Source organism: Alternaria arborescens (assembly GCF_004154835.1).
Source record: "Alternaria arborescens strain FERA 675 chromosome Unknown contig_17, whole genome shotgun sequence".
Lineage (NCBI taxonomy): Eukaryota > Fungi > Ascomycota > Dothideomycetes > Pleosporales > Pleosporaceae > Alternaria > Alternaria arborescens.
In genome coordinates, this window is record NW_021167872.1 from 421,927 (window position 1) to 433,937 (window position 12,011).

The 12,011-nt window shown below is 52.5% G+C and overlaps 7 protein-coding genes across 7 annotated transcripts; 4 read left to right on the forward strand and 3 right to left on the reverse strand.

Annotated features, from left to right (window-relative positions):
* Positions 1-330: 330 nt before the first annotated feature.
* Positions 331-1,251, reverse strand: AA0111_g7577 (hypothetical protein; the record flags this gene model as incomplete). Its single annotated transcript, XM_028653928.1, has 4 exons — positions 331-633; positions 721-899; positions 950-1,064; positions 1,120-1,251. 4 exons carry the CDS (start codon positions 1,249-1,251, stop codon positions 331-333), a joined length of 729 nt encoding a protein of 242 aa, XP_028504928.1.
* Positions 1,252-1,702: 451 nt separating this feature from the next.
* On the forward strand, positions 1,703-2,499 carry AA0111_g7578 (hypothetical protein; the record flags this gene model as incomplete). The annotated part of the gene is made up of 3 exons (XM_028653929.1): positions 1,703-1,796; positions 1,847-2,326; positions 2,378-2,499. The coding sequence occupies 3 exons, from the start codon at positions 1,703-1,705 to the stop codon at positions 2,497-2,499; spliced, it is 696 nt and encodes a 231-aa protein (XP_028504779.1).
* Positions 2,500-2,628: 129 nt separating this feature from the next.
* Positions 2,629-3,061, reverse strand: AA0111_g7579 (hypothetical protein; the record flags this gene model as incomplete). Its single annotated transcript, XM_028653930.1, has 4 exons — positions 2,629-2,772; positions 2,822-2,928; positions 2,981-2,998; positions 3,046-3,061. The coding sequence occupies 4 exons, from the start codon at positions 3,059-3,061 to the stop codon at positions 2,629-2,631; spliced, it is 285 nt and encodes a 94-aa protein (XP_028504789.1).
* A 387-nt stretch (positions 3,062-3,448) lies between these two features.
* On the forward strand, positions 3,449-6,600 carry AA0111_g7580 (Uncharacterized protein; the record flags this gene model as incomplete). The annotated part of the gene is made up of 5 exons (XM_028653932.1): positions 3,449-3,571; positions 3,624-3,716; positions 3,762-4,040; positions 4,139-4,229; positions 4,280-6,600. 5 exons carry the CDS (start codon positions 3,449-3,451, stop codon positions 6,598-6,600), a joined length of 2,907 nt encoding a protein of 968 aa, XP_028504988.1.
* Positions 6,601-8,355: 1,755 nt separating this feature from the next.
* Positions 8,356-9,301, forward strand: AA0111_g7581 (hypothetical protein; the record flags this gene model as incomplete). Its single annotated transcript, XM_028653933.1, has 3 exons — positions 8,356-8,503; positions 8,559-8,925; positions 8,974-9,301. The coding sequence occupies 3 exons, from the start codon at positions 8,356-8,358 to the stop codon at positions 9,299-9,301; spliced, it is 843 nt and encodes a 280-aa protein (XP_028504989.1).
* A 486-nt stretch (positions 9,302-9,787) lies between these two features.
* On the forward strand, positions 9,788-10,819 carry AA0111_g7582 (Eukaryotic translation initiation factor 3 subunit G; the record flags this gene model as incomplete). The annotated part of the gene is made up of 3 exons (XM_028653934.1): positions 9,788-9,804; positions 9,935-10,719; positions 10,770-10,819. The coding sequence occupies 3 exons, from the start codon at positions 9,788-9,790 to the stop codon at positions 10,817-10,819; spliced, it is 852 nt and encodes a 283-aa protein (XP_028504986.1).
* Positions 10,820-11,158: 339 nt separating this feature from the next.
* Positions 11,159-11,860, reverse strand: AA0111_g7583 (Orotate phosphoribosyltransferase; the record flags this gene model as incomplete). Its single annotated transcript, XM_028653935.1, has 1 exon — positions 11,159-11,860. One exon carries the CDS (start codon positions 11,858-11,860, stop codon positions 11,159-11,161), a length of 702 nt encoding a protein of 233 aa, XP_028504987.1.
* Between the last annotated feature and the right edge of the window lie 151 nt (positions 11,861-12,011).

Sequence of the window (12,011 nt, forward strand, 5' to 3'; positions counted from 1 at the left end):
GCAGGCAACGCTGATCAAGAAATCTGTCTGAGTTCGAACAAGTGTATTGAACTATACATGATGATTTGTCTACAGATTCTCCAAAGGTCAGATTACGCCCGCTCGCTCGTTAGCTAATGAGAACGTGAGGTGTTTTTGAGGACTCGTGTCTGATGGATGCCACCAACGCCTCTTCTTAGCCCCGCAACCATGTCGTGTGAATCCAATTAGAAAGAAATGCCCCGTGCCATATAATATGCCAAACTCCGATATACGCCTTATCCAGTGATGGCGTTGTGCAAGCGTCTCCAACTACGGCTATCTCTCAGTGCCGTAGTGTCCATTGCGCTTCTAGAAGAAGTAGTAGAGCACACTCCCACCCGCTGTCATGAAAACGCCGAACCACCACCACTGCTCGGCCCTGGCGGCGCCAGGCGTCCTCTTGTACAGCACTTCGTGGTTCATAGGTAGTTCGCCGCGCTTCGAGTTCTTGGCTGAAGGGGTTTGCGTCACGAGAGGGTTGAGGGTTGTGGTGGGTAGCATTTTCGGCGTGGACATGGCAAGGTACAGAGGCATCATGGGCGCGCCGTCCCATTTGTAGAGGGTGATGCGCGGGATCTTGTGGTAGGCGTCCGAGGCAACGTACTCGTAATGCTGCACATAATGATTAGTATGATGGACTTGATGGAATTTCCCGAGGGTTGGTTGATTGGGAGCGCGGGAAAAGGCATTTCAACGTACATCGAATAGTTCGCTCGCGTTGTATCGTGTGTAGACGGAGTTCTTGTAAAAGCACGGGTCGGAGTAAAGTTGTCTGCCGTCAACCTTGATGGGCTTGAGGACCAGAGAACCGTTTGCGAGTTTCTCGTAGGTTCCGTGTTGCCATTGGATTATGCCCTTGGGGCATTTGGGATCTGTTGCTGTAATGGCTGTCAGCAAGGCAGCATTGATGCGATTACTGCTAACGTACGGTTTGCGACAGCGCGGTAGTATGCCTCTTCAAAATGTCCATCCGCAGTAAAGGAGTAGCTGATGCCCGTGTGCTTAGGCTCGGTGAATTTCTCATTTACAGGGTCGTAGAAGTCCTGGAGGATGGTTAGTCTCGCGTCGCTGAGCGCCCATGGACATGTGGATGCATACAGGTCCGGTCATGGTTGAGTTCGCTTTGCTCGTCCAAGTGCCGACGAGTTCTGCAGGAAGGGCGGCTGTTTGGGCTTGCGCGCCCAGAATGGCGGCTCCTGAGAGCAGCAGCGCTGCTATCCGTGACAACATGGTTCGTGTGGTGTGGTGTGGTGTGGTGTGGGTGCGTGAACGAGTGTGGATGGTCGGTGGTGTGCGAAAGCGAGCGTGGGTGCGCGAGGGCAGGAGGTTGGTGTGAGGAGGACGGTGGTGGTTGTTGAGGAGAGGATGTTTGGCTATGTTTGAGTGTCGCCGCCTCCTGGTTTGGATCGAATCGACAGGGATCACGCGGCTAGTTGCAGATCAGCACCGGCTTCCGGTGGACAAGGCCGACATCATCGCCCGCACCCGCAGCGGATCTTTTAGCGATTCCCGTCATCGCTTGCTTAGCTGTACGGCTCTGTAGACGATTTGTTGTTGTTGCAGATACGGCTTCCTACGATTCACTGTTGCCATCTTGCCACAGCACTGTAGCACCAGATCCGACTTCCGGAACATCGGTACTCTCGCTGGAACGCCGTTACGCTTGCAATTAAACGACGCTATGGCCGCGTCACTAGCAGCTGTCAAGAAGGAATTGCGCAACAGGATTAGGAGCATTCTCAGAGGACTTCCCGAAGCCGTTGCGGCTGCTCAATGTACGTCATGGTTTCTGTTGTTGCAGCTGCTTCTACTTATGCTAAAAAAGCATCCAATGCTACCAAGACTCTGCTGTCCATGCCAGAGTACCAAGCTGCACGCACGATAAGTGTCTACCTATCTATGCCTGGCGGTGAAATATCTACGAGCGAGATTGTGCGCAATGCACTAGACGAGGGCAAGAAGGTCTTCATTCCCTACACGTACACTTTGGACGCGCCCAAACAAGGCCAACCAAAATCCATCATGGACATGGTAGAGCTACAGTCGATGAAAGACTTCGAGTCGCTGGAGTCTGACAAATGGGGAATCCCCACTCCAAGCAAGGATTCCATATCATCACGTGCAAATTGCTTTGGCGGTACCGGCATCACGAATGGGGAGACCGAAGGTGTGAGTGCTGGTCTCGATCTGATCGTCATGCCGGGTATGGCTTTCGACTCGCAGTTCGGCCGCCTGGGTCACGGTAAAGGCTTCTACGACTATTTCTTGACGCGTTGTCACCAAGTTTCGCGCATGCCTTTTCGCGGTAAGAACTACTGGCATTGTGTATTTGGAGGGCTAACTAACCAAGTTGAAGTTGGCCTCTCGTTAACTGAGCAGTTCCTGCCGCCAAACGAGTCGGTTCCCATGGATTCCTCCGATTTCCGTTTGGACGCTTTGATCACCGGTGATGGCGAGCTCCGTCGCGTGGGATCTTAATATCCTCCCATGAACCTTTCAAACGAGATTGTCCGTGTTACGCGGCGTCATCTCCCTCCAAGCCTGATATATGCGCTGTGCCCATGGTATGTCTCTATGACTATGCGGAGAGTGAGTAGGCTTTTGCGCTTATTGGAGCTGCTGGATGAGAGAAATGTTGTCGCCCTTGAGCAGGATCTGGCCGACCTTGCGCCTTTCCTCTGGCGCGTCTTTCTTGGCGAGAGTGACTTCGATGGCGTCGTCGATAACGAGGTTCATGAATTCGTCAAAACCCTGCGCAGTTGTTAGCAGCTGTCGCGATGAGATATTTAGGCAGTCGTACCCTAAGCTTTCCCTCAATGCGCATACCCAAGTTCTCGTACAACCATACCGAGATGGTCGCTCGTGACTGTAGAAGCTTGAAAATGAAGTTGATGGGGGGAAGGAGAACTAAGACACAATTAGCTGCTGTCGCGTCGCATGCATGTGGTAGTGGTCGTACCCTTTCCTCCGCCGCGGCCTAAGACGAGTTAGCTAATGCCTGTGCAGCAAGGCAGGAATACTGACCACCACGTCCAGTCATTGTGAGAGGTTAATCGCGAGTCTCCGGTAGTATCTGGTAGTGGTAGGGTCCGAGTCGGGGCGCAATGTGGGGAGAGGCTTGGGGGAGAAGCTGTGGTGGAAGGAACATTTCTGGCGCGACCTGAGCGGTCACAAACGCCTTGGCACCAACGTGGGGATCTTCGTGCTACTTTGACTATGCGACCGAACGCAACTGCCCGTCTCCGAACAAACTCACCACCACCACCACAACTGCCGCCTTTGTCCCCTCCCCACCGCTTGCACCTGCCGCCGTCTACACTCGCCTGACCCGTCAGTTGATGCGCGCAATATAACACTCACCCCGCCGCCTTGCTCCGAGCAGTATCCGCATCCGTCTCCCCCCACTACCTCCTCGAATTCCCTCACCATGGCTGCCAACGGACAGCAGGTCTTCGACCCTGTGCTGGCGGCGCACAATACCATGGCGTCACAGGCGGATCGCGCACAGAAGGAGCAGGCACATCAGTTTCTGGAACAGTTCCAGAAGTCGGTATGTAGTATGGGCACATTTGCACGAGGCGTGAGGGGCTGATATGTCACAGGAAGAGGCATGGACAACCACACTGGCTATGCTAGAGGCAAACTCAGCAGACGCGGCCGCCAAGCTCTTTGCTGCCACGACACTCAAGGGAAAGGTGGGTTGTTGCTCCTGCAGCGTGGGCACATGCTGACTGTGCCAGATTGTATACGATCTCCACCAAGTGCCTCGCGCACAGCTTCCAGAGCTCCGAGCGTCCATCATGCGGAATCTGGCGATATTCCATGCTGGACCCAAGCCCATACGTCTGCAGCTATGCGTGTGTCTGGCGAATCTGGCCATACAGATGACCGAGTGGAAGAATGTCCTCAAAGACGTTGTCAACGCCCTCGGTTCAGATCCAGCAACGCTACCTTGCGTCTTGGACTTTCTCCGTGTTCTCCCCGAAGAAGTCACACACGGACGCAAGATCGCTCTCACAGTACGTCCGAACGAGCCGCGCCCCGTCTTCAGCCCACGGCAATTCCCCAAGGTGTCGACATATGATAGTAGAGTTGTAGTCTAATATGTGGTGGTCAGGAACACGAGTTGACTATGAGGACGACCGAATTGATCGACGACAACGCCCAACAAGCCCTGGAACTCCTCATCCGATACGGCACTTCTTCACGTACGCTCAAACTTCCCCTTGCCAAGCTCGTTCCTACTGACCCTCTATAGCCGCTGCCGCCCAGAACCCGCAGTTGCTCAACTGTATCACGTCCTGGATACGAGAGATACCCCTGGATGCCATCATCAACTCCCCTCTGCTCAAAATCATCGTCGAAGACCTGTCCCTAGATGATCCATTCGAGGCCGCTGTGGAGTGTTTGAGCGCCCTTATTGCTGAGACCAGAGATGTTGACGAGACTCTCAACTCGATAATGATTCTCTATCCCCAGGTCATTAACCTCCAGACCAAACTCGCTGAAGCGGCGCAAGAGGAAGACTCTGAGAAATTCAAAGGTATCGCCAGGATATTTGCTGAAGCAGGAGAATCGTGGGTCATTCTCATCGCGCGCCTACCGACCGACTTCCGCGCCCTGGTCCAAGCAATACTCGCCACGGCAGCGCTCGACAAGGAGAGGGATGCCATATCTCATACCTTCAAGTTCTGGTACGACCTGAAGCAATATCTCACCATCGACAAGTACGCCGAAGCACGCAACCAGTGCTTGGACATCTACTCCAAGTTAGTGGACATCATGATCGGCCATCTCGAATTTCCCAAGCCAGAAACTGGTGACGAGAAGGATCTGTTCGAAGGCGATCGTGACCAGGAAGAAAAGTTCCGTGAGTTCCGTCATCAGATGGGCGATGTGCTGAAGGACTGCTGCGAGGTTATGGGTGTCGTAGAGTGTCTTCAAAAGCCCTATGATCTCATGCAGCAATGGGTCCAGACTTACGGCGCTCAAGCTGGTCCGAACAATGTGCCCGAGTGGCAAAAGCTGGAAGCGCCCCTGTTCGCTGTCAGAGCTATGGGTCGCATGGTACCTCCAGATGAGAACATTATGCTGCCTCGTCTGATCCCACTCATCGCGGGTATACCCGACCATCACAAGCTGCGATTCCAAGCTGTGATGGCCCTCGGAAGATATACCGAATGGACCGCACAACATCCTGATACGCTACAGCTGCAATTGGATTACATCATGGCCGCCTTCGACCATTCTACCAAGGACGTTATTCGAGCCGCTGCGCTATCATTCAAGTTCTTCTGCAACGATTGCGCAAGCCTACTGGTAAACTTTGTCGGTCCCTTGCAACAGTTCTACGCAAAGAATCTGAACAAATTACCAATCAGCAGCCAAGAGGAGATCACCGAAGGTGTTGCTTCAGTAGTCGCCAAGGTACCCAACGAACAGCTTTTGGCAACACTCAAGCTGTATCTCGACCCGGTCATGGCCCACTTGATCGAAATTGCGCGACAAGCAAAGGACGAGGCGGACCAAAAGCTCATCGCCGACAAGATCAACCTACTGACCATTTTCTTCGAGATGGTTAGACCAGAGATTGCGCCTGGACAGGAACATCCAGCGGTCAAATATTGCCAGGAGATCTTCCCTACCCTTGCCAATATGATCACACACTTCAACACAAGCATACCTATTCTGGAGCGTGTATGTCGGTGCTGGCGATACATGGTGCTCTCCTATCGTACAGCGATGCGTCCGCTCCTGCCTGATCTTGCAACCAAGCTGATTGAGGGCTTCGATAAGTCGAGGCAGGGCTGCTTCCTTTGGGCGACTGCATCCATCGTACGGGAATTCTCACAAGGTGTAGATGACGTTGACCCAAGTCTGGCGAATGATGTTTACCAGTTCTATGAGCAGCAAGCGAAGACCTTCCTGCGCATACTGAGCGATCTGCCACCTGAAGAGCTTCCAGACCTTATCGAAGACTACTTCCGCCTTGCTGCCGACATGGCACTCTATTTCCCCTCAGAGTCGATCATGTCGCCACTCATGGACACTGTTCTTCTCGCAGCCTGCAGCTCTCTGACACTGCTTAAAGAAGACCCTATCATCGCAGTGCTCCACTTCCTACGTGATTTGCTCGGTTACGGTCGCAACTCATCGCCCTCATCTAGCTTCGACAACACCCGTCACGACGTCCCCGAGCAACTGCGAAACCGCGTCAAGCAACTCGTTGTTGGTGCTGGCGTTCAGCTAGTTCAGCGTATCATGACTGGAATGATGTACAGCTTCCCTGAAGGCTGCTTCGCCGACTCTTCTGGTGTACTCCTTGATCTCTTCGAGCTCATGCCTGAGCAAGTCGCTCAATGGGTTGCCAGTACCGTTGGAATGCTACCACAGGGCAGCATCACGCCTCAAGAGAGTGAGCGATTCCTCAACAATATCCGACAACGTATCCAAACTGGCGATGTCAGAATGATCAGGACCATTCTTCAGGACTTTACTACTAGCTATCGCCGGCGCAATGTGGCACCCCGTGAAGGTCTCGGCAGACTGGAAGCCTCGCGGTTCAGGTTCTCTGGTTAGATGCTGGATTCCGAACCAAAGCTCCTGTTTCGAAACGTGAACGCGCCAGAAACTGAAGAGCAGCTAAGATGTTCTGCGCTCCTACTTCAAATGAGCAAGCTGAGCGCCTCCATAGGCCAGTAGGACAGTCGTATGTTTGGTGCGTGGTGTAGTGTATATCGAATAGCATAATTGTACTTGAAGCGTTTGTGTGTGGGCATTTGCATGGAAGATCGGAACATGAAAGGGCAGGATACCATCGGTGGGACAAAGTGCGGGTTATTGTTCAAAATGCTTAGATACCGTTCATCTCTATACTTTACAATTCTCATGTTTGTGTAAGTGTTCAGGGTGACCACTGGCCTGCTTCATTGCAGTCAGCATATCAGTATTGTGAAATAGCAGATAAGCTGTACATTTGAACAGCGAATGATCGAAACATCGGCCGGACCACTGGATACTCCAGGCTTCCATTAGTCGCAAGGAGCATTGCGAACACATTTACTTGACGGCACCATAACACGGTCTATTTTATGAACATGCTCATTTGCAAGCGCCACGATCTGTGATTGCCATACTCTGTAATAACGTTTGTTGCTTCATTCTAGTACAAATTTGACGAACGCACTTCCTTCTTGTTTGGTGGTAAGAGTGCTTGATGTATGGCAGATTGGGAAGCAACAGGCTTCTGCTGTCCCAGCAAACAACAAACGCCATACCAGCTTCCTCAAGATTCTCCATACAGGTTCATCGCTGATCGCTTACCGACACAACCTTGCGCCTATCAAACAATATCCTATTTGAGCACCGACACTTCGACTCGTACCCGTCACCTCCTACCATAGTGTTGTTTTTATCCTATCCTTTGACCCACTGCTGTTGACGATACTTCTCGACATCCATCATCACTCGGGACACTGCGCTGCTCACAGCTCTTCCTGTTCCTACTCCATACGGTGACAGACCTGCATCTGCAGCTAAAGTCTGTTGGCTTCGAAGCTGATAACTGCACGTTAGGTATGGCTTTGGCTCCGGAATAAAAGAAATACGACCTGGAATAGGAGCAGATGTCAACTTTTCAGTAGAGTCAATCCGCAAACGTAACAACGTTCCCCTTCACCTGTGGCATCTGCGCACCGCCCGCCTGGTATTGGCAAGAACAATATCGGCAGAACCTAAAGCTAGCAACCATCCAGGAAACAAACATCCTGGATCCCCCATACGGGCGACCCGGCCTCGCGAGAGCTAACTCCACAGGATCCGGTTATAGACCAACGTCCATTAGGTCGAGCACTTCAAGCGCGTCACAAACGTCTACCAGACCAAGAAGACACTCGCAGCCGGCTCTCCCACCAACACTTGCGGAGAAGATCGCACTGGGTCCTCAGCTCAATCCATACCATAGCAAGAATCCCCATCGCCTCGACAAATACAGTAGCGTTCGGGACGTTTACCTTGCCAGACAAGAGCAACGTACCAAGGAAGCAGCACATCAAGAAGAGCGACTTCAGCAGCTTCGGCTCCACCGGCGGAGGGTTTCTCGTCAGCTTGACGGATCAAGATCAGCTGGGGCTTCACCAGCTTTGAGTCGCACAGGCTCAGAGAAAGACCTTCTACGAACATCGTCTCTCAAATACTTCACCAAAGAACTGACAGCGTTCGAGAAATTTGGACCACTTAGGCGCACAAATACCGGCGACTCCAACGCATCCTCATCAGGACAGTCGAACAGGTCTAGGAAGTCAACCCTTTCTCGGGTCTTGACGGCTGACCGCTATGATCGAGACACTGAAAGAAATGAAGCACGGCAAGAGCGGCAGTTACGAGAGCCTGGCGCTAGAACGAACGGCGAGCCAAATTCTGCATCGCATGGAGGACAAGGACTCGGAAGACTCCTTGGAAAGCACTCGGACAAGAGTACTCGGTTGGCACTATCCTTAGCATCGCGTTGTTGGATCCGTATGACTGATCTGATGTAGCGAACGCGCGCGCGATATATGGACCGAATCGTTGTCTAGACGTGATAAGTTTCGCCCCGACTTCCTCACGAAAAATTGGAGCTTGCATCGTCGAACACAATCCTTCGAGTAGATCGTACGTGCATTGTTGCTCTGCAAAGGAGGACTCGCGTCTCGCTGCCTTGGAGCACTTGCTTGTAATCACCGAAGATCTGCTCCAACGACTTATGGATGCCGAGGGCATCACGAGTAGTGGCTGGTTGCCCGCCACGCCACAGTCACACCATGCAGCAATGTTCGGAAGTGCAGCTGGTAGCATAGCGGGTGGAAATAGTAGCGTAGCAAGCAGTGTCCAGCCAAGTCGTAGAGGCAGTGCTCAACCACAGGAGTAAGACTCTTTTCACAATATCGGCATCGGCATACTTACGAGAAGCAGCCTCCTCATCGACTACACGCAAGGTTCACCGCAGCTGGTGCAGCAGTCGCCACAGTTTCCACCACCCCCGAATTCGGCACCATCGCAAACTCCTTTCGTCAATGACTTCAACACGCCTTATTCACACCACCACATCCAAAAGCCCAAGCTTCCTAGAGGCAGTAGTGATACAGCGTTTCAGACGGCTACTAGCCCACCGAAGGCTTTTGTGCAGACAGTCCCGAGGACCAACAGCGATATCATCCAGCAACCTAAGCCGATGCCCGTTGGGCAGTTCCAGGGGCCTGGAAGAGGCAGGGTGCAATGGAATCTGGGCTCTGAAGGGTAGAAGAATCGGGTCTCGAGTCATCGACTGTTTGAGGTCATGGAAATGATGGACTTTGGGTATTCCTAAGCTGTATTTAGATGCTTGATCTGGTCAATCAACAGTATTGTTAGTGTGCCGATGTTTCCATCTTGGTTAGGGTTCTATTAATGGTGGCTCCCAGTTCCAACTGTGACTCATGGGCGTATCTTGTGTGAGACTGGAATAGAGCTATCAGCCGATGTCATGATGAATATGCAAAGCTGTACAATTGTGACAGCAGAGATTATCTGTACAGCGAAGCTTGTTGTGCATTCCATGGCTTATACAGGTGACGAGAGGGAGTGATGAGTCGCAACTATTAGCGCGAAATCTTGGCGGCGGAGCGCACACATTGAACCTTGGAATTGCCCCACAGGCTACCGCCACTTCTCGTTTCTGCTATATCATAAGGGACCCCCCGACTACGACCGACGGCAATATTCACAACACGCAACCACAACCGCCAGAATGTCAAGACCTGCAGGGTGAGTCTACGCGCACGTATTTCTGCCCATGAGCGCCCGCCGCCCCCGGACCATGGCCCATCAAAAGACGGTCTTCCGCATACACACCAGCCCTACTATAGAATCTGGTGAGCTGACATTAATCCTGTAGCCGCACCGACTGGGCGGAAGAAGACGACGAGGAGTCCCTCACCTCCCTCCCACCCAACCAAGTCATCAAGAACAAGGACGGAACAGAGACAGTCATCTCCTACCGCATCGGAGAAGACGGCAAGAAATACAAGACCACCAGGCGCATCAAGAAGACGGTCGTCAAGCAGATTGTAAACCCCCGTGTGGCTGAGCGAAAGCAATGGGCAAAGTTCGGACAAGAGAAGGGCAAGCCCGCGGGCCCGCAAACGGACACCGTCTCCGTCGCTGAGAACATCGCCTTCCGACCGGTATCGAACTGGAAAGCCAGCAACGAGGACAAGGGCGACGAGGCGAAGAAGAAGGCTGAACTCAAGAACGCAAAGATCAAGTGTCGTATTTGCCAGGGCGACCATTTCACCACAAAATGTCCTTTCAAGGACACCATGGCTCCCGAGGGCGACGTCGCGCCCGCAGATATGCCCGATGACGCACCCGGCGTCGGAGCAGGAGGAAGCCTGGGTACTGGCTCTGGAGGCTACGTTCCCCCGCATCTGCGTGGACGTGCTGGTGCTGGTGAGAAGATGGGCGGCAAGTTCGACCGGGACGATAGCGCAACCCTCCGTGTCACCAACGTGTCTGAATTCGCCGAGGAGCAGGATCTACGCGACATGTTCTCCAGATACGGACACGTCACGAGGGTGTTCTTGGCCAAGGACAGGGAAACTGGCCGTGCGAAGGGCTTTGCCTTTGTCAGTTACGCAGACAGATCGGATGCTGCTAAGGCGTGTGAGAAGATGGATGGATGTAAGTTTCAGAACAAGTTCGTGATATCGAACGATGCTAACAGGTTTCAGTCGGTTTCGGTCATCTCATCTTGCGTGTTGAGTTCGCTAAGAAGGCTTAAGCTCAAGGGATTTGTGATGGCTCAGTGACGTTGCAATTTGGCGTTCGGGGCGGTTTAACAGGCTACGACATCTATGACATGGATTTTCCATGCTTGACGATAGCTATCGTTAGTGACTTCAGACGAGGCTGCTTCTCATGAATATCAATGATAAAGTGCTCGGTTTGAACGTATCACTTGACGCTCAGGATCAGGCACAGCTTCGTGGGGCCGGAGGAACGTTGTGAAATTGGAGTGCTTGCAGCTTGAATTGCATCCTAGGCGGCGTTTTCGCAGCCGGCATTCGCCATCAACCGTACTCCCATAACCGTAACCTGGTGGATACTCATCCAGGGCGCTCTAATCGCTCGCCTTGTACTTCTCCCGATACTCATCTAGCCTCTTCAGATCCTCTTCACCACCCAAGCTCCTCAAATACTGAACAACATCATCCAGCGTCAGGATAGCCAGAACGGGAATGCCATATTGCTTCCTGACCTCACCAATCGCACTTGGTCCTGGCTTTCCATCCTCGTCATTGGGAGTAGGTGTCTTCTCTTGCCTGTCAAAAGCAACGATGATGCCGACCAGCTCTCCACCTTCCCTCTTGATGATATCAATAGCCTCCCTGATTGCAGTACCAGCGGTAATGACATCATCAACGATAACAATCTTCTTTCCCTTCAGACTTGCACCGACAATGTTTCCGCCTTCACCGTGGTCCTTTGCTTCTTTACGGTTGAAGCTGTAGCTCTTCTGTCCATACTTGGCGAGATCAAGGTCTGCAAGCTTGTCGACTGATGCTGCTGCAAGCGGAATTCCCTTGTATGCTGGTCCGAACAGAATGTCCCACTGGAACGAAGGGTCTGACTCGCCATGTGCCTTGAGGGTGTGCGCATACGCTGAGGATATGGAGCGTAGCAGGTCGGCTCTGTGAAATAGTCCCGCATTAAAGAAGTAGGGTGATATGCGCTTGGACTTCAGTGTGAAGGTGCCAAACTTGAGCGCGCCGGCTGACACGCAGTCCTTGAGAAAATTCTGCTTGAACTCTGGTAGCGACATGGTTGATTTTTCTGTTACCGTTGATGCTTTTGGGTTCGGAAGTGGGTGAGGATATTCAGACATTTCTTTCCGAGCTCGGAAGCACGGACCCTTCTGGAAGCGTCGTCACTGATTTGATGTGTTGCTCAGAACTTTCAACTCGCGACGTATC